Below are 27,584 nucleotides of genomic sequence, written 5' to 3' on the forward strand. Positions count from 1 at the left end.
AAACATATGGTTTACTTTGAATGTGGGTTCAGTATAAAAAAAGGTTTTGCGTGTTACTAGTATGCACACACTTTGGACAAGAACTACTGTCACTGACACATATTAAAATACAGTTCATCAAACTAATCGGCTTACAACATTTTCTTGACTCACATGTTGGACATGCAACGTTTTCAGCTTACCAAAACACAATTAAATGTTCCAAGTGAACCATAAAATTACCCATGTTCTAGATTGAAAATGACCACCACAAGAATCATGCCAGCATAGGCCCTCATGAGCCTCTTGTTTTATGAATGGGCACTCAATCATATTTCAAAGATATGAAGTGCATGATAAAATGGAGTGTCATGCATGGAATTTGTGATCTTATTTCGAAAGGTCAATGTCATCTTTGGACGACAATATTGCAGAAAACGTATTTTATAACTATATCTGTTGTCTTGCCTTTAACTACTTATGGGATTTTCAATCAATTCTGTATCTATTACCCATAACTAACTTACATGTAACACCTCATGGGAGAGTGTACCACGCATAACGCATAACGTTCATGTTTTCAGATCGGAGGGCAAGGTCACAGTAGCCGATGTGGATTTTATAGCAGTTATTTTATTTCTATTTAACTTACATTTAAGATGTTATGGCTATCCGTATAATAATGCCAAGTCGGGGATATTTGTTGAATTCCCCTGGCAGCTCTTGAATTACTTTTGCCCACTATGACTTTTTAAAAAAATGTCTGTGTTTATAGGTTTTGTTGGTAGCTCTATTCTCGAATGTACGCGAACCACTGCAACCTTCGCGTGCCGTAATTAAGCCACCGGTTTATGTCGTCAACAAGTTCCACCACCTTACAATGGTGAGTTAATATCGCAGATTTCTACGCAAGCGCGAATCTGAGAGACCCTGAATCGGTTCCATTCTGGTGATGGCTCTGGTCCCGATGCTATACGACCCTCGTGGGACCTGGGACGAAATAAGGTCAGCCATTTCCGATGTCAACGAGTTTCCCCCTTACCTTACAATGGAGAGTTAAAGCCGCAGATTTCTGGTGGAGCCCGTACCAGTTCCGGTGGCTTGGGAGCTGGACCTGGGAGTTATTTTAGTCACCGGTTTCAGACCCCAATAAGTTTCTCCCATACCTTACAATCAATGGTGAGTTAATGTCGCCGATTTTTGCGGATGTGCGTACCCTGTGGAGCCCGGACCGGTTCCGTTATGGTGATGGCTCGATTCCCGAGGGTACGCGACCGTCGCGGGACTTAAGATGTAATGTCAATTTTTATCATACCAGTCACTTTTGTATTCTATGAAATTTACGTGTGGTTTGTTTTATCCTCAACGGGACAAATCACAGCATTTTGTACTTACACCCGTACAATTACAGGTATATTGGAGTCACCGTACGGTTGGTCGGTGTAGGTCAGGAAACTTTTCTTTAACTACTTCTACATATTTAGTGGTATCACTTGGAAAAAATGGTACATTAACCATATTGGGAAGTAGTGCATGCCGTAATTTTCGTGACTTATATGGCTGCTTTGTCTTAAGAGTTATATGCGCTCCTGGATATGATTTGTCTGCAGTTTTGGTTATATTTAACATTGTTGAGCGAACTTCTTAAACAGTTTAAAGCTCTGAGACTTGGTATAAAATACCACCTTGAATGAAAAAAACTGACTGGCGTAAGTTTGGTTGACCCCCTTCATTCATATTTTAATTTTGTATTTTTTTGTAATAAACCAAATTGGGCTTCGTTGGTATCGGACTAGAGTTCAGCGATGACGACTTTTTATCAGGCTGAACTTCCTTTATCTTTTCAAAATTAGCAAAATATCGGAGAAGGCGGGTCCAAAACAAAAAAAACAAAAACAACACGCCTTTCTCTGATTTGTTTAAAATCTCGTTTGGATTTAGGCAAATAAATGAAAAGTTTTGTGTTCAAAATGTATTTTTGAACCAACATTTTCACAGCGCGACGCCGTCGTACCGACCCCCACTTCAGTTCAACATCTTCATCTTTGTAGGACGTTAGACAGCAACGACGTCTAGTGACACGTTGTTTACACAGCACTGATCTGCGTCGTAGACGTAATATCAAGGACATATCATGATGTCAGGAAATGTTTGGTTGAATGTCAATCATTGGCCAATAGAGCTTACGGGCCTTACAATACATTCATATATAGAAGTTCACGTATCATTTCCTTGACATTACATTATTAAATGAGAAGATTCATATTTTCTGACCATTTTATTTGAAACGAACATGTAGTATAACAATCTTGTATTAAGTTTTACACAATTATTCATTCGACTAATTACTTGTATCTTCTGTCGGGTTCCGTATTTGAGTCTTCAAAGACTAACACAAATAAAGCATATAACTTTCATTTAAAATGTCAAATGTCTTTGCCCGCTCATTTAGTATTGCCGATTTGTTGGCCGTATGATCGCTGTCCTATATTATCTATATTAAGTTAGCAATAGCTTTTCTTTATATCTGTATGTACATACACATTTAGATCATCAGTAACTATAACATTGTTGTCTAATATTTGTTTAATAACATTAATACTTTTAGAAAATTCTTCATATTAGATCACTACATAACAAAACATCACACGATCGGACTCTTTTTCTTATCAAAACGCATCCAATTAATCATCGTTCTAACAGCGTGTCCAACTGGACCCTACTCCGTCTTAGCTATGACCAAGCTTGAAGTGTTTCAAATGGGTCTTGTATTATCCCTCTTTCCCGTTTAGGGGCAATAAAGAGCTCCTTTGTTTGGGTCCGTCTGAGCAGATAATCCTGCCGTTTGAAGCTCTGACCCTAGTTGACTTTAGGATCTAATTTAGACAGAAACGCTAGCCTGCGTGATTTAGGAAGTGATCAAGTGGGTGGTGACTGACCATGGGTGAGAGTACTGTTAATGTGGTCTCAGACAAGCTGGACACAGTTAACGACATGGCACTGTTTAGAACATTGTATAAATATATATTTTCTCTTTTATAATATCACTTTTACGACGAGATCTATTTTGTAATTTACAAACGGACCAGATACTACAAATACTAGTACAAGTGTCTTCATACAAACTTTACATTAAAGGCGAATATTTTTCTTTTGATTATGCTTTTTTATAATATCTCTTATTTGTAAATGCCCTTGTTTTTATTAAAATCGTTACACCAATCTCTGCGTATCACGACATCGAATCTTTTAAAGCTAAAATTTATCAACACCGTACAACGATCTGAGTGACAGGTGCAAAACGAAGCATCCAGCCTCCCTGGTCAGGTACAGCCCGCGGGAAACAGAAGCTGACAAGTATCCGACCTTGTCGGCAAAGGGACTGCGCTCTACTGGCGTGGCCGTCGGCAATATTCCCCAGGTTTAGGACAGGTTACACGCGTGTGACTGTCGTCGGCACGATGGATGGGGTTGATGGCTAGGATACATAACATACCTGGGCTGTCATTTACATGTATATTGCTCCATTCAAGGGGTTTGTATTCAAATGTATTCATGAGAAGGGGAGGGGTCAACCGGGGTGTAGATATAGATTGTTTGGGTTTGCCAAATTGGCAAATAAACACCCTTAATTCGCTGCAAATGTTAATACTTCCATGGTTGATCTTTGAGTTGTCCTCTGTTTTCGTTTGCATTAATGCAAATTAGCGGCGTTAGTCTTCATTTCTTTTATGGTATTATCCCCAAAAGGATTACCTCAAAAGCATCGCCGATAAGGTTTGCTGTGGGCTCATGTTTAAATCCCGGTGATGCTGGCACGTTTGACTCGGTGAACCGGGAGCCTGATTGATGCTACTCTAGGCCGTGTGTAAAACGCGGCAATCCCGGAATTCCGTGACCGGGTATCCGGGTGTTTGGGCCCCATTGTTTTTCTGCTTGGTAATGGTCGTTTAATGAGGGTCAACATAAACATCTCGTGATAGCTAAAACAAACAAAAGTAAAATATGACACCGCTAAGGAAATATAGAAGATTTATAGTAGATGAAAAATTACTTTGTTGTGTCCTTTCGTATCGGGCTCTCATGGTGGAGGGCTTGCTAAGGGTCACATTGAAATCGCTTGCTTTAATACAGAACATGCGATATTTTATCATTGACATACTTTATTATTTATCTTATTTCTCATTTCAGGACTGATATTAGACAGCTGTGTAGTCCCGTTCTGATTACGTAAAATCGTCAACTGGGCATTTGGGCACCGAGATGTGTGCGATTTATATAAACCTGTCCTGCAGGATGCTGAAATAACAACCCGTTCACTTGGCTATCTGTAATATTAAGCCACATAGAAATGCTTATTTAAAACTCATTAAATTTAATGTCAACATGATGACAGTGTTCCGTAAACGATGGATGGGACAGTGGTGTCATTTACCTACAATAACACGGGGGTTACGTGGCCGCCCCCGGCCAGCGGTTAACTTGGGTTGGCATGACCGGTACAGGCTGACAACTGTCACGTTGGTCAAGCTGACCGCGGTCCAGTGCCACCGTAAAATGTTGGTGTTGAATTTCAGGCACGGACAACAGGTATTCATATTTCCACACATCTTTAAAAGAACGCCTAGTTCGTATATATATATATATATATTTGTATTTGGTGATCGAAGGACGCTGACATTTCATTACTAAGCACGCATTTGACCTTATTTAAAGTGTGTTTTATTTAATATTTACAGACTTTACCCTCTATGGGAGGAGTCAGTAGAAACATGGGTCCATAACATGGTAGCAATAAGAAATACACATGGACATTAGGAATCGATCACTAATCCAACAGTTAAACGTCAAAGTAGACAAATTGTGCTTTGTAACTCATGAGGCGTTTTCAACCAGTAGATTTTTAAGGTATTCGGATGGAAATTTTAATTCATGTATATCTGGCTATACTTCAAATCATCATCATCATCATCATCATCATCATCATCATCATCATCATCATCATCATCATCATCATCATCCGATCATCATCATCCGATCATCATCATCATCATCATCATCATCATCATCATCATCATCATCATCATCATCATCATCATCATCATCATCACCACCACCACCATCATCATCATCATCATCATCATCATCATCAAACTTGTTGTTATTGCAATAATTAAGTAGTTCGTATTCTAACTACAGTCACAAAGAATTAGAGTTCATTTATGCTTTTAATATTTTTCTAGTAATATTTTCATCATTTTATAGTCACATGTAACAAAAAGATCTATTTACAATACAAAAACAGTAATACATAAAATAATTCATTGTTAAATATAAATTTACAATTTAATTCTTTAGAAAATACAATGATTTTGAATTATTTCTACACATTGAAAATAATAGTCTCATAAAGTTAACATATAGCACTATTATTCATCACTTTAACTGAATATATGAAAGGGAACATATTGAGAGTTGTACATGTTGTTCTCATTAATATCTAGGTTTATATTACAAAACCTGAAAACAATCCAACTGAAGTGATATATTTAAAGCTGATACAAGTGAACTTGAGTATCATATATTGTAGAAAATTAGCCATTAACATCATCAGGTATTCAATCAATACTGTTGATTGGGTAGTTGATTATTTCTGAATAAAATTCCCATTATTGCAAAACCTGGTCAGATTTGTTCAAGAAAGATTTCCCACATACAATTGTGTGAAGGAAACAACAGGACAACAGTATCAAATGCAAACATCAAGTAAATTAAAATCAGGTTTAAAAGTTTTGAACACATTATTACCGATTATGCTACAGGATCATAATACAGGTTACCCGAAATAAACTTTATAACAATAGAATATAAAATGTCTTATAAATGTGAAATTGTTGTATGATGTGACAGGAATTCAAACTGTGAAATCAATGCATGATATAAATATCAATATACATGATGTGACACCAATAATATGCATGACATGACTTCAATTCATGAGATAATCATATATTCAATGCTAGACATGACATGACATTCCAGTACATGATATTACATGAATGCATGACATGAAAACAAAGACAAAACAAGTCAGCTATGACACAAGTCTTTGAGATCAGTAAGTTGGTGTTAAAGAAGGTGTTCAACAAACAAAATTGTATAATGTCTTTGATATAATAAAGTATGATGAACAAATGCCATTTAAAGTCAACTGGTACACCACTGCATCTTCGTACACAACAGACTGGTGGTTTCCAAGGCAGACCACTTCTGCTTCTACAAAGACAGAAATACAAAACCTTTTTACTCTTGTTTAGTAACTATATACAATGTTTGTCTTATAGAATTGGTTTAAAACTGTATCTAAAAAAAAGATCAGGACAATTCTAGATGTCAATGCTACCTTTATGCATACTTCAACATTTAAAATGCCACTTAAAACATAGATTATACTATCATAATGATATCAATACAGTAAAACAAAAGCACTTGCATCCTCACCTTATTTCAGTTTGTAAGCTTGTTGAAGGGGCTGATCCTGTTTATCCAAGCTCCTCATCCCAGTCTCCAGTGGTTCCCAACAGCCAGTGTCTGGTACATTTCTAGTAGAGGATGTCTTTTAAACAAGATACATAGCCTACTCCATTGACAGAGCTGCATAAACCTTAACCATTGGTTATATTTTGAACTGTTACTGACATCAGCAAAGCTCTGAACTTCTTATATAGTTCAAAGTTTTATTTGGCACATTTTGGAAAAAGAATATATATTGAAATGCAGTTCACACAACAGTCTACACAACTTGAGAAGTCCGATAGCGTAACTCGTCATCAACATCTTCATGGTTTATCGTGTAACTACCTGATGTCGTTGTTGTTTCATCATCATCTCTTGTGCTATTGCATCGAAACTGAAAGTCGTACGCTGGATTATTATAACCCGTATGTATTGGAGATGGGAAACTATTATTTGCACTATACTGATAACTCGAGTCTCTGCTTGGCTTTAAATGCCCTTGACTAAAGTTTAAGTTTGAGCTGGTACTCTGATAGTCTGAGTCTGGGTAACTACTAGAAGAGTTCAAATTATGGCACCTCTTTGGGTTATTCCATGTATGACTATTATGTGCCACATGGCTTTTTGGTGAAAATTGTTTGTCACTATAATGGACTGATGATTTCTGGAGATCTGTCTTCAATGGGAGCGTATTTGGCGGGACATTTCGATGTGCTGGTGGATACACAGCTGGGGGACGATTGTTAGGCCCCTCTTTGATCAGGTATGCTGATGGATTCAAGATGTCCATATTAAATCGTGGCTCTATAAAATATAAGACACCATGTTATGTTCAATGCCATGTTACGTCAATACTGAGATAATAAACTTGTTCATAGGTTTCATAAAAGTTGGGTTTTGCATTGTACACCAAACAATCTTTTAAACTACATTTAGGTTCAGTAACTCAGGTAATTTAAGGATTTTCCTCTAGCCAGATGAAGATTTTAGAACTCAATGAAAAGGATTTTTCTTTACTAATGCCTGGTGAAGGAGTTGCTGTATTACCTGGATGGTCACCCTCAACACTTCCACCCTTGCCGCTGTCGTGACTCGTAGTTGTTTCCCCTGACGTCTCACTGTGGCTGTCCTCACGCTGATGGTTCACATTCTGGAATAATGGAAGATATGGTAAAATGGTTTATTAAGTAGTTTCATTATTGTATTTCAATTATGATTGGTATGCCTTTTTATTATTTATGTTACATAAATTAAGTAAAATAATTTTATACTCTTATTTCATAATTTTTTTTTATATATAAATCAAGTACAAAGCTTAAAATGGAAACAAAAGATAAGTACATCTCTTTTAGATAGTTTTTTTAGCATTTGTTTAAAACAAGATATCTCCAGACTGAGGACACAGCGGGCCTATTGCGTGTTATCTGTGTGTGTTGCCTGGAAGCCCAGAGAGGCGCTATCTGCTGTAAAGTGGCTTCAGATAGCTACAGTGTGATATGCCTTCTTTAGTAAACAAACATTGCTGGTCACTTGTGATAGCAATTAGATAACACTCCAGTATGGTTGATGTATTTATGGCATTTTTTAGAAAGCTTTCACTGATGAGGTTACCATTTGTAAATAGAGGATTAAGAATGATGAAATGAGTAATATGATGTCATGGACAGTATGGGGCCAACGATTCTGGCCAGATTTTTATAAGTTTGTTTAAATTACCATAGATTATCATAAATGCACCTGTCAACTGAATACAAGTCTGACAACTCCTCTTCCAGTTGAAAACATTCTTCAGGGCAAATACTTTGACTGTACTATTTTAAGCTACTATGTTTGCCGTCACAAAACAAAAAGCTGGAAGAAGTTAGCTTTTTTAGTTTCTCAGACAGATGCTGCATAAATTTAGTTCATTTATGGTAATTGTATTGCACACTTATTTAAAAGACACCAGAACCAAATGAAACCCTAACTATGTATATGTGATTAAATAGACAAACTGACCCGACAAAAATCACAGTGTTACAAAATGTTTTATGATGCCCAAGTCCAACAAAAAACAGTGATAGAATGTTAACTGTGTTAAACAGTGTTGAGTTTTATGTCACAAAAAGATACCTTTCTTTTCCTAATTGGAACTGTGTTCTAGTTTAGTAAAGAAACAGTTCTAAACCCACATCTGCCAAAAAACAATCAAATCCTACTTTGGCTTTTGCCAACCCTTTTTGTTTTTACATGTTATAGCTTTATTACCATTATTTCAGGTCTATCAATGCAAGAAGCCGTAGAATTATTATAATAAAATGCTATGCTTACATGCCATGAAAAGATGCAACAAATTAAAACTTCACTAAGGATATGTTATGCTCTGAGCGGCATTTTAATTTTGGTTTCCAATCTTGGCAAAAAGTATTTCTCCAGCACTTCATCAACCAAACTTGCACTTTTAATGGCATAAGGAATGCTTACAAAAGACATAACTGAAATGTATGCCTACCATATGTACATCAGGGTGGTCGTAAAACTTGTTTGCTTGTGATTGGTTGAATGGTTGGGGACGGAGGATGCTGACTGGCTGGTTCAGAGATATCTCTCCTCCCTCCTCAGGGGTATCGTGTAGGGTTGTCTGGCGACTTGAAAACACTCCCTGTGGCAAAAAGAAAGCAAATATTTTGAAACTTTTGGAATTGAATGCTTTTCATGTATCTCATTATAAGTAATTGGATTCACTTGAGTTTAGCCAGGGATATTACATTAGGATGAAATGCAGAAAGCTGTGAACTTGTGACCATTGCAGAATTTCTTAAACTCGTACAACCTTTTTTTGATGCAACATTTAATAACTAAATTTGATCATTTTTATCTGTAATATTTACTTGATGCAAAAGATTTGGAAGAAAAAGAAGAAGAAAAGGTTGTTAGTTTTCCTTTACGAGATTTTGATTGCTTTAAAACCTGGTTATATTTCACTAAAACCATATTTTTACATCAACATTGTTTACTCATCATAAACTAGACAATATATTTAATTCTATTCACTCAACATGATTATATATACAATATTTATCCAATTTACATAAAGCAATGAAATAAACAGAAAAGAATCCCCCTGAAGTCTCATTCCCATCAGAATTATAATTGCTAATGAGACAGAGATATATTTTGACAGAGTAATGATGTACTTATTACATTCTATTATATTATTTATATCAAAATGATATTATTATAACTTCAATGGTGTGACATTTTACCTTTGGTTCACTTAAAAGAGTTATATTATTATTTAAATGTAGTCAGGATTAATTTTGAAACGCTTATCTTTTTGAAATCTAAGCTGTGCAAAAAAGCATGTAGCTTGAGTAACGTTTTTAAAAGGAAATGCTTTAAAAGTACAAAAAGAAAGTTTGTATAACAAGTTGATTTTAATGTAATTTATATCATCATCATAATAATTTTCTTAACAGATACTCTTTTTTGAAATTTATTTTTTCGGCTGTGTATATTGAGGAAACAAATACCCAAACTATTGTTTTTTATAATCAGTTATGAGCATTTTTTGTACTATATTATTGAAATGGCACCTGAGTGCTACAATGACATGTACATGCTAAAAGATTCTGGCCAGCAGAACTTTACGCTGTAGTTCCCTATGTTACGCCTGATATAGTTTGTAACAAAAAGCTTGTGGATGATGGATTTTGATGAAGCGGTGACTGTAATCACCTAATTAACCCCGTGATTGATCAGTACATTTTTACATAAAACAAACAAAACATGTACCAGCTCACACTTTAGTTGAGTCATAGCTCTAATATCATATATCTTAAATGTTACTTAACAAGTGTTACTGCTCAAAGCTATTGTACAATTGTCACAGCTCATAGTATGTTACTGCATAAGTATCACAGCTCAGAGTATGTTACTGCACAAGTATCACAGCTCAGAGTATGTTACTGCACAAGTATCACAGCTCAGAGAATGTTATCGAGCAAGTATCACAGCTCAGAGAATGTTACGGAACAAGTATAACAGCTCAGAGTATGTTACTGAACAAGTATAACAGCTCAGAGTATGTTACCGAACAAGTATCACAGCTCAGAGTATGTTACCGCACAAGTATCACAGCTCAGAGTATGTTACCGCACAAGTATCACAGCTCAGAGTATGTTACCGCACAAGTATCACAGCTCAGAGTATGTTACCGCACAAGTATCACAGCTCAGAGTATGTTACCGAACAAGTATCACAGCTCAGAGTATGTTACCGAACAAGTATCACAGCTCAGAGTATGTTACCGAACAAGTATCACAGCTCGGAGTATGTTACCGCACAAGTATCACAGCTCAGAGTATGTTACCGCACAAGTATCACAGCTCAGAGTATGTTACCGCACAAGTATCACAGCTCAGAGTATGTTACCGAATCATCACACTCAGAGTATGTTACCACACAAGTATCACAGCTCAGAGTATGTTACCGCACAAGTATCACAGCTCAGAGTATGTTACCAAACAAGTATCACAGCTCGGAGTATGTTACCGAACAAGTATCACAGCTCAGAGTATGTTACCGCACAAGTATCACAGCTCAGAGTATGTTACCGCACAAGTATCACAGCTCAGAGTATGTTACCGAACAAGTATCACAGCTCAGAGTATGTTACCGAACAAGTATCACAGCTCAGAGTATGTTACCGCACAAGTATCACAGCTCAGAGTATGTTACCGCACAAGTATCACAGCTCAGAGTATGTTACCGCACAAGTATCACAGCTCAGAGTATGTTACCGCACAAGTATCACAGCTCAGAGTATGTTACCGAACAAGTATCACAGCTCAGAGTATGTTACCAAACAAGTATCACAGCTCAAAGTTATCGTACAATTATCAAAGCTCAGATACAGTATTGCAGCTCAAAGTATATGACTGTGCAAGTATTACGGCTCAAAGTATGTGTTTTTTGTCTGAATGGTTCTATATCTGACCATTTATTAAACCTTGTTTTTTTTATGAAATTGTTCATCACGTCAAGAACATTTGTTCATGTTTTATTTTGTATGAAAGGCTGATGACTACTGAATACCATTTTAATATATACTTCAATACTAGAATAATGGCAAACATCAATCATGCTTGCTAACAAAACTTCACACTTTCGAAATAATGAATACGTTTTTTAATCATCAGGTCTGTGATGATCAGCTGTGATTATGCCAATAAATAACAAAGATAAAATGCCGAACCCATGTGTGTCTTTAATTATTCATTGCGAGACGTTGTTTCAACTCAAGACTTTGTTCCATGATCAGGCCAAAGATACAGTCAGCACCTAACAAGTCAAATACCCTGTCCTTTGTCAATCAGTCGGGGGAAAAAAGGATTTTCAGTACTGTCATTGTAAAGAAAATACCCCAAACAATGTTTGAATCTATAGTGCAGAGAACTATTTTGTTATATGAAATACATTGTGAAAAATATTGCTTGTAGCAGCATATACATATTTGAACAGTGAAAAAATATTCTTATGACTCATATTTTGCTACTAATGAACAGAAGTTATTCAAACCCATAAATTAAGAAATCCATCAATTGTTTGTGATCAAACTGAAATATGATTTGTACCAAGCCAGTTAAGGTACTTCCAGCACACAGTGGTACACATGCGGTAACCTTACCACACATTACACACCACATGGACCTTCCTGACCCCAGAAACCCAATAAATGACCACTCGGTTCCCCAATCTACCCCATTCAGGATTCAACAATTATACCCAAAACACAATACTATCATGTTATTTATCAACTCCCATAAAAAGCCCACATCTTCAAGGGCTATTGATAGTCAGCACACTTTTAAACAAAAATTGCATAATTACAGCTGACCGTTTGCTGGTGGATGACACTCAACGGGCTTTGTAACAATATGTCATTTAACTTTTGTGATAAAATTTCAAAATTTGTATTAACAACTAGCGAAATCAGATCATTTGTACTGATAGAACCATTTTGTTTAAAAAAAATCTGCCAAGCACCTCCATCAAAAGGGTCTGCTGCTCCCTTTTTTAAGCACAAAAACAAAACAGAGAAAAAAACAGAGATTTTAAAACTTGATACTTTAAACTGGACACCAGATTTTTAAAATTATCGGGCACATCTTTCATTTTTCCTTGGATCATGTTAATAAAAAACTGTTCCCCATTGCTTTTTAAAGAGCTGTAAACATTACGCCTTTTATAAATGTTTACCACGTTCATTCACAGCCTATCACGTCTTTGCGATTTTGATCAGAATTATTCAAGCATTTCTTAACCCTGATTAAAACCATGATTGTTAATAAACAGTGTTTTTGTCTTTAGCTATATGTCACAACCTTAACATTATTATCTCCAATGTCAATCTATATGACCCATTGGTTCGGACGGTTTGGGGTTTATTGTACTCCTTCAGTTTGGTAATGTGGTTAGAAGTTAATGAAGTCATTGTCATTAGGAGGATACTTGTCATTCTGAAACTACTGAAAAACCTCAAATTATAACTTTATTTTGAATTCTATTATGTTTATACAACAATATCTTAGACTGAGACAAAGTTATAAGAACATTTGATTAATCCAAAAAAAGCTCTAGTAAATCTTGGTCCAAAGTGTGCCCCAAATGTTCTTTAATCTTAATTTAAACATCTTGAAATATCACTATTACATCAAATTTTAAATATCCTTTAAACATATGGATATACCTAAAAATGTAACCTGTTCACTAAATCAACCATTTCTTAAATCAGATATAGTTTGATTTCATTGAATTAAAAGCTAAAGTAATGATGTGGAAAATCACAAAATCAGTTTTGAAAACATCGATTCATATAGTATGTCAAAGTACAGTAAATTGTAAATTTTTGTTAGTAAATGAAGGTTGTTTTTTTTAAGGTTTTTTACCTTCAAAATAATGTGTTTAAAGGTATGACACCAACAGAATGTCATAAACACAGTTAGAGATCAAAGCTTTTGTAAGAAAAAAAATAATTTTAAAACTTGACTCACCTTTTCTTTGAGTGTGAGGTTTTTATAATCATTGCTGGAAAGACTGTCCCTGTCGTCCAGAGAAAAACTGACTTCCTTCTTGTTCCGTTGCCCATTTTCAGGCGGGTACGTCTTATCGTTACTTAGTGCTTGCTCGGAAGGAGTCTTTCTGCCGACAAGTTTATTAGCCAGGGAAGGAATATGGATGTTTTTTGCAATTTTTCCATTTACGCCACACTTGTGAATGTCCTTACGGCGTATAAGGCAGATTACAGTAATAATGGTAATTGAAAGCAAACATGTTATGCACACGACAGTAACGACGATGATGACATAGCTACTGTTTTCTTCATCATCTGCTTTTAATCCCTGACTGCCATTTGTAGACTTTAAGTTAACGATCAACATTTGCTTGTCTGCAAGCGGAGGTTTGCCTTTGTCATAGACGGAAACAAGCAATGTGTACTTTTGGTCAGCAGCGATTTGGACATACTTGATGATGTAAAGCTTTCCTGAGTTTGCGTCCAAAGAGAAAATACCATTGGGGTCCCCTTCAACAATAAAGTAAATCAGTTCATGGTTTATTCCATTATCCTGGTCCATTGCAAGTAATGTGGTGATTTCACTGTCCGATACCTCATTAAATGCATTAATTGTGTTGTTGGTTTCTGTTGGAAACAGAAACACTGGATTATTGTCATTTTTATCATCAACGAAGACAAAAACATCTACAGTGCTACTCTGAGCAGGCTTTCCAAAATCCACTGCTCTAACCTGGAAAAGATAGCTGTCCACCTTCTCCCTATCTAATTCCATAGTAGTTTTAATTTCGCCATTGCCCAACACTATAAAAGGCACAGGAGTTCGTCCGTTCTCTGCATATTTGGGCACCATCTCATATTTAAGTCTTTGATTATCACCCTGATCTTCATCAATAGCAGTCACATAATCTACATGTGTGTTAGATTCCAAGCCTTCAGCAACATGGAACTCATACCTGTGATTTACCAAGTTTGTGAACTCTGGTTTCATGTCATTGATGTCTTGAATATCAAGTTGCACTGTTGCTTGGCCAGTTAGCTTTGGATTACCATTGTCGATGGCAAACACTTGGAACACTTTTTGTTGATATTTTTCACGATCCAGGACAGTAATCGCTCTTACAACAGCAACATCATTCTCAACAACAATTTCAAAGTCTTTGGTTTGATTAACTTGGTATGTGATTTCAGCATTTCTTCCACTATCCTCATCCGTAGCCTTAAGTCTTAAGATTTCAGCACCATAAGTATTATTTTCAGCTATATTGGCATAATAGATGAACCTTTCAAAAACAGGTGTATTATCATTTTCATCAGTTACAGTGACCTTGAAATCCTTTGAAGTGGACAACCCTCCAAGATCATAGCATCGAACAGTCAGATTATGTTCAGGTTTAGTTTCATGATCCAATTCATGTTGCACAAACACCCTGTATGCAATGCTATTGTCATTTGGATTATTGTTTCTCTTGATGCCAAAATATGTGTTAACAATACTACAAGAGACGTTACCATTGTCACCAGAATCTGTGTCCGACACACTGATGTACATTATCGCTTTATCAATGCTTGAACTCTCGGAAACAAGCAACTCATTTGGTGACTTTTCTTCACCTAATATTGTTGTTGTAATCTTTGGTGGGTTATTGCCTGCATCTTTGATGGTAAGTAAAACTGTGGCAGTAGAGGATAGTGCTGTTTCACCCCTGTCACTGGCAACAATGTAGATTGTTTTTTGTGAATTTCCTGCTTCGTAATTCAGTTTTTGCTTCACTTTAAGTTCACCGCTTGTTGCATTCACAGAAAAATGCTCACTTAAGTAAGTTGTAGGTTCTAATAGGGCATATTGAACTTGACCAAATTTTCCTGAATCTTTGTCCGAGGCTTTAAGAGTTACTATGCTCTTACCAACAGAAATGTCCTCAGTGACCGAAATGTTCAATTTAGAATGTTCAAATTCTGGTTTATTATCATTTTCGTCAATTACTTCAATATCAACTGTAAGCGTTCCAGTTCTGATGGGGTTTCCAGCATCTTTAGCAAGTACATGTAACTGATAGCGGCTTTTTGTCTCATGGTCTAGTTCCTTCACTAGATTTAAATTCACAGTATTCGTTGTCATATTTACCACAAGCTCAAAATGAGAAACATCAATGGGCAAAATAAATGAAGAAAATTCGTAAAGAGCAACACCGTTATTTGGACCTTTATCCAAATCCACTGCTGAACGAAGAGGTTTCATTGTATTGATTGGGGTAAGCTCAGAAAGTCTCAAGGTCATATTCTTTGGTTCGAATGTTGGAGTTTCATCATTGATGTCAGTAACATTAAGTTGAATTTTTATTGTGTAAACAACTGCATCCTTATAGGCGGTGACAGAATATTCTTTTACACACTGAATTTCATTTCTGCACTCAACTTCCCTATCAATAACTCTTCCTGTCTGCAGTTCTCCGGTTGTCAAGTTCAAGGTCAAAAGAGCTTCATTAGCGCCGACCAGTTTAAAGCTGTATCCATTATTTTGCCCAAGCCTCGACTCTGCAGCGATGTTTCCAACATAAATCCCTGGCTCTAATTGCTCATTGATGGTAAACATAATTTCGGAAACGAAGTCTGGAGGTGGAGCCTGGGCCGCTACCATGGATACCAGGAAAAAAAGGTTACATCCAATCATTAGAGCAACCCTGGACAAAGATTTGCCTCGCGGCATAGGAGGGATGACAGGAATCATTGTGTTGGTTTTCTGTACAATCTTTCTATTCACTCCTCAGCTGCAGCATTGTTTACTGTATTTGCTCTCTATACCTCATGCCTGAAAATATATAAGGAAATATTTACAAAATCAGTCATAAAACCAATATTATATTTACACTTAAATGAAGCCAACTTATTGCAACTCTCTGAGAAATCTTCATCAAATTTGCTGTTAAACAAGTTGAAATGAAATGCTCAAATTAGTAAATTTTGATAGCATTCTACAACATGTGTACTTGCTACCTTATTATCTAAAATCAGCCAACATGGACAACACTTCATGAGTAAAAACAACAACAGATATGTCAAAAGAACATTTCAATATGAATTGATTTCTTTCCAAATTCACCAAAAATGACTCAAATCTTTTGACACAATATCCAAGGCAAAATCCATTTATAACTTAAAAATGCTAACGATAACAGTCATTATGTATTTGATATTTTCTTAAAAAACTAGCTAGAATGATAACCTACTACTATTTTGCAAAGCAGATATCCTGTTGCAATCGAGATACACAAACAAATATAGAGACAGTGGCTTAGCACAATCTTTCAAAAGCTCTTATGTGTCCGAGTGATTGAATGAGTGTGGCAACAAAGTATCATGGTAAAAGTCGGGGATTTGAAGCGTCAAAGCATGCTGATAGTGGACATTGTACTAAAAACGAACGGCAATCAAAGGCATGAAAAACGTGTGAAACCACTGCCCAGGTGTACTTCATAGATGCAAATCCTCTTTTTTGTAATTTTGATTAAAAATTATCTGACTTATTTAAGGACATGTTGATTAATTACAATTAACAATGACTAGATTATGTCAACAACCTTTAATATACAAATATTTCTTATCTCTCTTGGCCTATTTGAAGTGATTGCTGCTCTGTACGACATTCAATCACACTTTTCACAGTTTGATGTTGGTTAAATTGTGCTTATTTAAGGAATAGGACAGTTTTTGTAAGCACCAATTTGCCGAATACAGGCACTTTCTTTTACTATGATTGGTCAAGCAGGCTAAAATACACATCTGAATTTTCCCAATGACATCCCTGTAAGTATAAAAGCTACAGAAGTATCTGAAATGTATTCCAAAAGAGCAACAATGCATGTCAAAAGTGGCTGAAGGTTTATAATTATATGATATCTGAAGTCACAAAAATGGAAGAATTTCAGATGATTTCAAAAATCTAAAATTAAATGACACAGCAGGACTTATACAAGTCATTCTACAGAAAATATGAATCACAATAAAATAGTCTTAACCATTTTCATATAAATGAGTAGTCTATAACCGGAGTCGTGAACATACAAACATTGCTTTCAACTGCCAGGTGAAAATTAACAATTGAGTCAAGATTTGTATATTTGAAATTCAAACAAGTTTTCTTTACATGAAAATTTTGATTTAAAAGGCAAACAAGTTATAATATTAACCTTTTAAGGTCACAAAAACTCCTGGAATGTTTAAAATAACACAATATGTTATCTGAATAAAGCCCTTTTATACTATTTTCAGAAGTATATTTTAGCTTTATTGTAAAAGAAACTGAAGACATGTCCAACAACATGTACTTAAAAGACATTAAAATTAACGCACAGAAATATTTGAGTGCAGTCCAATGTAAAAATAAAATTCTGAATTAATTATTTTATGTACCAAAAGACTGGTTTAGCATGTATACTCGTATAAGTCATACTAAGGGTTACTATCTTGGTTTGTCTTGATCCTGCTTCAAATACTCCTGTAGGGTTACAATTGCTCTACTACATCTTATGATGTTGTTTTTTGTCTAAAGCAAACATTTAGTTGCATTTCCATTAAAAAAAAGTAATAAAAAAATACAGTTGGAAGTATCGTTTCTATAAAAGGACAGGTAATCACGAATAATGCCAACAGCGGTTGATAAAAAAGCACTTGAAATCAATCGAAAATAAAGCCCCTGGGTTTCCAGTAGCCATCAATTTTTACCACATAATTCTTGATAATGCCATTAATCTTGAATAAATCTGTCCCATAATCCTGTTGTCAATATAGAGGTCTATCACAGCGATCATGTCAAAACTCACTCCAATACTTCCATATGATAACACTTCTGATAAAACATTTACAATCTCAAACTTTGACTCCCTTTATTTTGCAGTATTAGTTGTGAATAAAATAATTATTGTTATACAAAATAGAAACTGTCAAAATTTATTGAAAAATGCATAAGATGGTGTAAAGAGGATCTTTAACTATAATGACAAACCCAATGACTAATGAAAAAATTGTCATTTTTTATATTTACAACATTGTCAGAAAAAAATTCAAGTAACATTTTTGTCTATGACTTTATATTACTTTAAGAAATGATCGCCACCACTGTGTGATTAGACAAAGAATGCAGGTGCCTCATTGAAATTAAAGCAGAACTATTTGTTTTCCAGAATGACTTCTCACGTGAAAACATCAAACACAATTCTGGTTTACAAACTTTCCAGGTGTATCATTTTCAAATTCCCATCACAACAATTATATAACAGTGCATCAATTAATTAATCAAGATTCAACATCGTGCTAATTAGTCACGAAGCATCCTACTTTACATCAAACATCGATTCTCAATTTGGTCATGATCAAAATTTCACATAAACATGAAAAGTCATGTTCATTCCTAATTTAACTCATGCAACTGAAACGCCCAAAATTGTTAACAAAGAAACAAAAATATCCTTGTTTCCTTATAAAAAGGCTTGTATATTTGGTTGATCTGAAGACATGTTACATCAAAGATTGAAAAATGAACACAGTTACAAACTTCTTAATTTCATTCTCAGTTTCAAAATCCCATGTTGGGTTCCATTTTTTCATTTCGTACAATTCACAATAATAAAGTAAAAACATGGCTTTTCCTGTTTAATGACAATTTGATATTTTGTATTTAAAATTTATGTGTTCATTAACAATTTCTGCTTTTTAGTGAATACAATTATGAGTTTTTAATCTTGTTATTCAGTATTTAATGGAAGAGCTTTTAGAAAAGTATTTTTTCCAAAGAATCATCTAAGATTTACTTTCATTTAGATCCAAAGGAATTAAGTAATTCAGCAACATATAACTTATAATAATATCTTATTAATACTCATAACATTGCAATCAATTTTAACCAAGTATTTATAAACATTCTCATATCTAGGATAGAATTAATGTTCACTAATGAAAAATATAGTTGGAACTTGTTATGAAATCATCATATAAAACAAACATTTCATAAATCATTTATTAACTTTACCCATTCAACTTTGAATAAAATACTTGTTTCTAATTTTGTCCCAAAGCTTATTTAATCAACATTAAATATAAACGAGCCGTTAAACAAAATCATATGGAGGTATCAAGGTGCTTAAACATTTAACTTCACAGCAATTTAATTTTGAACAAAACCATGGTTGTTCAGAAAAATATCTTCATGTTGTTCAACACATGACGTTTCTGTCCTCATGAAATTGAAACTTTAAAAGAGAAAAAATAAATTAACCCCCGGAATCAGTAGGGTGCTATGATCTGAGGGATTCACTCAATGCCACGTGAACATAAGGTAATTGGATTTAAGGTGGAAAATGAATTATCCGTGTTTTTGCAATAAAATTATGTAAATTATTACCATAACACTGCATGATGCTAGCTTCAAAATTAAACATCCCAACAAAATGAAATTACCATATATCATTTCCACATTCATTGCAAACCTAAATCATAATTGTGCATTTATACCATCAGCAGTCCATAAAAACTAGTGATATCCAATACATTCACTATTTTACACAATTAACACTGACCCGTCTCAAATAAAACTGAAATTAAAGTAAAAGCTTACGCCTAAGCTGGTGTCCAAGATATAACTGCAGAAAAAGGTCATAAGTAATCATATTAAAATGATGACAAATTCCGCAACAACTATTTCATTCGAGTATAAATGCTGCTATCATCCCATGAAACCGCCTCATATTCTGTTTAAATACAAGTTATCTTGCTGGTGAAATAATTCCGTTGGCAACAAGCCCTTAAAGCTCTCCCATATGGAGGTAGTTCTTTAAAATGGAGATACAAACAGCGGGGGGATAAGAGGGCATGGACACACAAATATTTACATCCATGATGAAGAAACTGCATCACAGATGAGGATGTTTTGGCTTCAACAGCACGTACAATAGTCATATGTATAGCAATTCATTTTCTACATTTATCAACCAACGATCAAATACTATTTTATTATAATTTGTTTTTAAATAAATTAAAAGAAATTGTCAACAATTGCAGAAAATTTCAGTAAATAACTATAAAAATAATATATCTTGTAGAACAAAATTTAGGACAAATAATTAATGCTACTTCAGTAAGAAAGAGGTTCAAAATTATTTCATGACGTTCATGATGTATGAATGACAGGCCAACTTGGTTTGGAAGAATATAACATTGATAATCCTACAAAGAAGGATGTCCAGATGAGAGAAGCCAAATAGCTCGCGTATCAAAATCTTTGTTACACCTGAGGTCAAATCTAGTGCCCAACATCCCCACCCCATAATTTGCTGAGGTGTGTGAACCCTAATTTGTACCTAGCAGCATTCATCCTAAAGTCTCCTGTTCATACCCCAAACCCTCAAATGAGTATTTGTTCAAAGTGCAAGACAATTTTCTTCATTGTGGTTTAGGATTTTACTTCTTAATTACAACACTTTGAACCGAATGCATCTTGACAATGGAAAAACCCTTACGCATTTTAAATCGTGTTTAGTCGCACCATTGGGTTTCTTAAAGCACACTGCAAATGTTGTAAATAAAAACCAAAATATCTGGTTTCAAAATAGACTTTTTGTTGATAATTAATATTGAACTCGTTAAATAAAGTAAACTCACCTCTGTAGTAAGGTTAAATACACGAAGAAATATACTTAATTAATTGTTGCATTATAAATTTTAATTCCACCACTACAATATAATGAATACCGGTCCAGGGTTTTCCCTATTATTTCATTTCCAGAAACAAATACTACATATTTGTAGTCTGTAATTTGAATTTTATTAAAATAGGAAATAATGATGTCACGTTAACCCAGTTATCAACATGCCATCTTAATTGTCTCTAAGATGTAATTATGAATTGACTGCTATTACAACATTAGTAATTACACCATCTTGAAAAAATAGCCACAAGCAAACACTTTGTCTCAAATTTTTAGTTGATTTTTTACAAATGATAAGTGATAATTGTGTATTGTTATCAATATGGCCATAAATGTCTTGACAAGTCTTGTTAGACATCCATTGACAGTATTAAGATGCACAAGCACGCATTTTAAGAAAGATATTCCATACTCAATGTCATTGACCACAATTTTGCTTCATTGAAATGTCCATGTCAGTGATATATGGAAATGTAAAGTCTTTCTTGACAAAAGCTTCTATAAACCATTAATGTATTTCCGTTACCCTTTGCATGTGCACAGAATACTAATATGGTTCTCAGCATTTTAACAATATTTACATATACATAAAATGTTCATTTCCCAAACTGCTACAAAGAAAATACAAAATGATGACTGTAGGTACTGAAACTAAATGCTGATATCAGGCAGAGTATTAAAATGAGAAAATCAAATCAATTTTAATGCAAATAAATAAACAATTTATGACTTTTTTCCATATTTTTATCAAGGTAATGATCAGTTTAAAAAGGACATCTAAAATATATACAAGTAAAGTGTGTATCTACCTTTAAAATTTCTTCTGAATAAAGAACAAATTAATGTTAAAAATGTAAAGATGAATAAAAACTAAAATGTTTTATAATTGAAAATGACAGCAGTTTGAAGGCCTATTGAATTGAATAAATACATCATAGTTGAGCACTCTTTTCAATTGACAAAAGTGTCTAAAAGTCAACTGAAAAATATCATTTATGAAAGGGTTTTGTGCGGTGAAGAAAAACATTCACATAAATGACAGTGGTTTGCATGAAGAAAATGGTACAAAATACGGCTACAGATGATTATTAATGTCAGTGGAGGCTAAATTCAGACTTATAAATGAACTGAATCAATTTGCAGTACATTTCAGAATACATAATGGTTTCAACCACCATACAATCATATCTGATGACTCAGTCTTGAATATATGTATTATATACATGTACATACATTAAAAGTCTGAGCAAAATCGCAAATGTTTCAATCATGATTTCATTTCTTATATATATATATATATATACATTTTTTATACTTTTTCTATTTCATCACACCAATAAAAATAATGGAAATCATTTAATGAAACACATCAAACTAGATTATAAAAATTAAAATTCAATTATGTTTGTAGCAAAGAAACAGTCTAAGCCAGTCAATTAGGCCGATGAATACAAAAATGCCCGTAAAATGTACAACTCACTGATCAAGACTATTTTAACGCTCTGTTATTATTCAACCAGAATTTGAACATTCAAATAACACCATTCCTTTGACCACAATTAGGATAATAGAATAATGAATACTGACTCATAACTCTTACCTCAGCAAAATGAATTCTCACTACTGAATAATTCATTTTAACAAAATAGCTTTCTCCTTTAAATTACGAATAAAGTCATATTTTTTTTTTTTAAATACATAATATATACACAGTTAATTATACGTTTGATGGTGCCAAGGAGCCAGCCACAAGACTAAACTTAATTGACAAGAATAATGAAAATTCAATACACAGAAATCAAATGAACGCCACAAGTATAATGAAAACATGCTTTTTACATGAGCAAATACATATATAGAATGGGCAAAAACATAACGAGTAAAGCTCTGAATTACATACGACGCAACGAAGACTGACCACTAAATCTGTCAGATTTATACTGCATTGCCATTCAGGTTGTTCAGCGTTTGATTATTATTGTTATATTGTTGTATGACACAATGTCCATACAAAAAACATTACTGTTCACCTTTTTACATTTACATCTTCAAGACTGATTGTGTAATGTAACACTAAAAGGATGCACACTTCCGGCACTTTGAAGGGGAACTTGATCATTTAAAAATAACATGTTGAGGAAAATAATTCTAGTACATGTATTGTTATATACTTTCAGAAATTATAAAAGTCATATAATTCTTTTTTGTTTCGCTTGGCTATTAGGTGACAAATTTAAAATAAAACTACAACAGTACTTATTTTAATAGCTCACATAATTTCTCCAAAACACAGCGTATTTCCTCAAAACACGTCATAAGCCAAATATAATATCCAAATCAGCACATTACCCAACAATAAAAAGCATAAATATGGCCAAACTGAGAATATCATATCAAATAACGTGAACAGATTGACATGTTGCTATTTTTATGATGATTGATTCAAGATGATCGAACAATGGACATATAGGTAATGAAGGCATCAATGGCTGATGGATGTGTTTTATTGATTTCATAAAAAAACAAGTTTGACGTTGAACAAGGGTCAATTGAAGGTTCAGTCCAGTGTCCGGAGTGATTTGTAGGCCTATCTATCACATTTGGACACCACTGGTCACTTCAAAGGCGAGAACACAATCACCAATTAACTGAACAATCATGATCAAACTACAGGAATTTCAACCTGTTAAATAAGGAATCTTTTTTGAAAATAGCAGAAAACATTCAACACAAATTGTGTGATATCTGGTGGAAAAACTATCAAACATACCTGGAATCTGACATTTTCCAAATATTAAATTGGTTATTCCATCACAAAACTATTGAAAATAACAACACCCAAGTTTCTGATACATTTAAATGAATAAAGAATACTAGTTTGTGAGAAAATGCATTTCAAATTACTTATTAATCAAAAACATGACTTGTAAGACAATCCCATATCATGCTTCATTTACAGTTTTAAATAGACCAAAATTCATAAATAATAGAAATGAAACTTGAAGCTAACTAATGTACTACAAAGGTAGTGAGAATAACTTCATATGTGGTCAAGTAGAATATTATAAATATATAAAAGCACCAGTGGTAAGAAATATAATTAAGCCCAATAAAAACATAATGCAACATTGTTGAAGCATTTTAGCTTATTGATTGTAATACTAAAATTCCTCATAATATTATTTAATTCATTACAATAAAATATAAAATATCTTACCTTTATAAAATTTTAAAAAGAAATCCTTTGTAATATATTGTTCAGGTTACAAACTCCTTGCACACAAATCACAAACTCTAAGCAATATCCTTCTCAATGTATTATATTTTTTCTCCAGGCAATTCTTTTAGAAACAGCAGAACAATTATTGTTCAAAATCAAAACAATCCTGCATGTATATATATGTATTGCCACAGCACAGAAGCCACATGTGAGTTACGAAGCTCAAAATCACACTGAAGGCCCGAGCTACAAATAGGAGTGTTAAAAGACACTTCCAAAGCCTATCATATAGCACTACCCAACTATCATATTCCGAGTCTCATTTACGATTGATCCCTTGCATGACACCACAGCGGACTAAACACCTCAAGGATTCATGCATTCAAAGTCTTTTGACCACAGTGTTGAAGCTTTGCCTTTTGTCAATAACGTTCCGGCCTCCGCTCAAAATGTTATACTAGACGTAAAACCAAACGTTCCACTTGACGGCACACTGGTGTTACATTATCACAGATACTATGATACTGACGATGGTATGATAGCTGTTCAATGTTGAATACTAAATGTTAAGATTGCTTCTCTGATAGGTAGCAACACTGAAAAACACTTAAAACAAAGCCGAAAAAGATCCTAATCACAATTATGACGCTTCATTCAAAAATTTATGCTCCCTATTTTGATAACATCAATGTAACTTTTTACTTTTAAACACCTGACAATACTGTCAAATCAACATGATAATTTGAGCTGTACAAGTTGTAAAACAAAGCACACATATAAAACAAATGTATACTCATAAAGGTAATGCTTTCCAATAGTAGAATTAAATTAAACACAACGGTATAAAATAAAATATTTGGAAATTATTGTCAGATGTCTCACATAAGCCAAATAAACATGAACCGAGGAAACTTCTCTAGGATTGGATAAAGCTGAGCTGTAAGCCTATCAAGTATAGCAGTATCAGCCAATCAGGGTATTGATATGGCTGATCAATATTCATGAGGGGATGAGGGCAGAATACACTGATAGTAAACCATGCTGCTAATTGCAATTAAGGACAATATGACACTTGTTTCCTATGCAAATTATAATGTCTAATTAAATATTGAGAAAATATCGTACATGTTATGATAATAATATATATAAAAATTGACAGGGCAAAATTTTCATATAGAACAAATAATCAAATTTAGCATATTGAATTTTAGAGAAAGAGAATACTTTTCATCCAAGTCATGCTGTTAAGTGTTAAACAAATTGCCTTTTAAATCTTCTCTGATGAAAACAAACATGTGTTTAAGACATCCACTTCAACAGTTTGTTTAATTAATTCAACTCCAAATCTTGTTAAAAAAGATCTTACAGCCATGAAAGGGCAAACGGCACACTTGTTCCTGCCTAAGAAAAGTGATATGAAACTAGAAACTCCCAGGAAGACCAATATAAAGACATCCTTGTAACGTTCAATACCTTTACTAAATATATGGCACCAGATAAATAAATTAAATAAATTAAATGAAGGAGAAATAATCTTTTGATCTGTAAATTTAACCTCTACACTGAAATATCTTTATTAAATAAATAATTATAATTACTTTAACATTTCAAACCACTGTCCTTGCATGCTTTACACTGAAGTGACATGTTATTAGGAATAAAAAGTTAAATAGCAGGTATAAGAGACTACAGGAAACCTTGATCAACAAACATACGACATGCCAAATAACTGCACAACTTGAATGTCTTCATTATTAGCAAAAAATAGCATGACAGTGAACCCCAAGTTAATTTCAAGGAACGGATAACAAGATCATTTGACTTAGTTATTTTTATTTTGCAGAAATCAGCCAGAATTATTCTTATTGTTTTAATCTAATACCACTAAATTAATTTTGTGATCAAATTAAATTTGTTTCCAAAGAAGGAGTGTGTGTTGTGGTAAGTGTTTAATCATACAGTGTGTACCACAGTCACCCTTCTCCAAATCTGATCATGTGCCAAACCATAAACAGATTAGCCACAACAAAAAACACAGAGTTACATAAAAGTGAAGGGACAAAATAGGATTATCTAGATAATAATCATAATAATCTCATTATGGAAGGATTAAAGGTAGGTATCTCATGTATAATAATATCTCTCTGAAATCTTGCCAACAGCAGGGGTAGATCACAGCTGTATGGAGGCACCACAATGGAAATGTCCACGCAAAATCTGATGTCACACAGGCAAGCATGCCGCTAAAGTCTTGTGATGTATGCCTGGTTATGACACATTTTGTACACAAATACAAATATTTTAATAGATATAGAAGTTTACAAACATTCCAAGCCTTTCAATGAAGATTTTGATAACAACATTCTGATCATACAAAGCATTTTGTCAAATATTGAAGACAATTTGTCTACAAAATAGCCAGCTTACTTATGCATAAATTTAGGATTTTTTACAAACACATTTTTTTTTAAATCAACCATAAGCTTTGAACAGTCTCATTGCTAAACTGCTATTAGGATCAATTAACATCAGTAAATTCTTGCAAAGATATGCACTTTCTACTTTTAACAAATTTTCTTAAAAGAAACGAACTTCTAAATCAATACATGAGAAAATTAAATATGACCATACCTGTATTGTATACTTTGCACTGTTGACAGTTAAATAAGTTATTGTTGAATGTAAACAATGACAAATGGATTAACAGTTGATTAAAGTTTAACTTTCTATTTCTCACGAGGATTGCTTCTCTAGACAAAGTCAATGTTCGTCAATGTTCGCTTCATACCTAGGGCTGCTTTAGGAACAGAAACTGACTTTCAAGTGATTTTACCATTTCAAAAATGTAACTTTTTTATTTGAGCACATAATACAGCACAATTAATAGATAATAGAGGGTATTATTTTGTTTTTTCAAACAATGTACAAATCTTTGTAAGTGTTATGCTGTCGATTCTTATAATGATGTAATACTTAGAAATATAACAGTGGATACACTCTGTGTTTTCATATTTTCTTGTTTCATACACAAACCCACAGATTAACAATTAAATACAAACACCTAGAAGATATAGGAGGTTGCTGTATTTGGATGACGACTGGCACCAGGATT

The 27,584-nt window shown here is 34.0% G+C and overlaps 1 protein-coding gene across 4 annotated transcripts; it reads right to left on the minus strand.

The window, feature by feature from the left end:
- Positions 1 to 5,203: 5,203 nt before the first annotated feature.
- Positions 5,204 to 25,321, minus strand: LOC128228299 (protocadherin beta-16-like). 4 transcript variants are annotated; one of them, XM_052939528.1, is made up of 7 exons: positions 24,470 to 25,319; positions 13,530 to 16,361; positions 8,987 to 9,136; positions 8,608 to 8,634; positions 7,543 to 7,645; positions 6,481 to 7,299; positions 5,204 to 6,255 (listed from the first exon to the last, which is right to left on the minus strand). In XM_052939528.1, the coding sequence occupies exons 2-6, from the start codon at positions 16,278 to 16,280 to the stop codon at positions 6,773 to 6,775; spliced, it is 3,558 nt and encodes a 1,185-aa protein (XP_052795488.1). In that variant the 5' UTR covers positions 16,281 to 16,361; positions 24,470 to 25,319; the 3' UTR covers positions 5,204 to 6,255; positions 6,481 to 6,772. The 4 variants fall into 4 exon arrangements, with proteins under 4 accessions (XP_052795488.1, XP_052795489.1, XP_052795491.1 ...); XM_052939529.1 differs by lacking the exon at positions 24,470 to 25,319 and adding an exon at positions 24,023 to 24,165; XM_052939531.1 differs by lacking the exon at positions 8,608 to 8,634 and having other exon boundaries at positions 24,470 to 25,318.
- Between the last annotated feature and the right edge of the window lie 2,263 nt (positions 25,322 to 27,584).

The sequence above is a fragment of the Mya arenaria genome, chromosome 3 (assembly GCF_026914265.1).
Source record: "Mya arenaria isolate MELC-2E11 chromosome 3, ASM2691426v1".
In the NCBI taxonomy this organism is placed as follows: Eukaryota; Metazoa; Mollusca; class Bivalvia; order Myida; family Myidae; genus Mya; species Mya arenaria.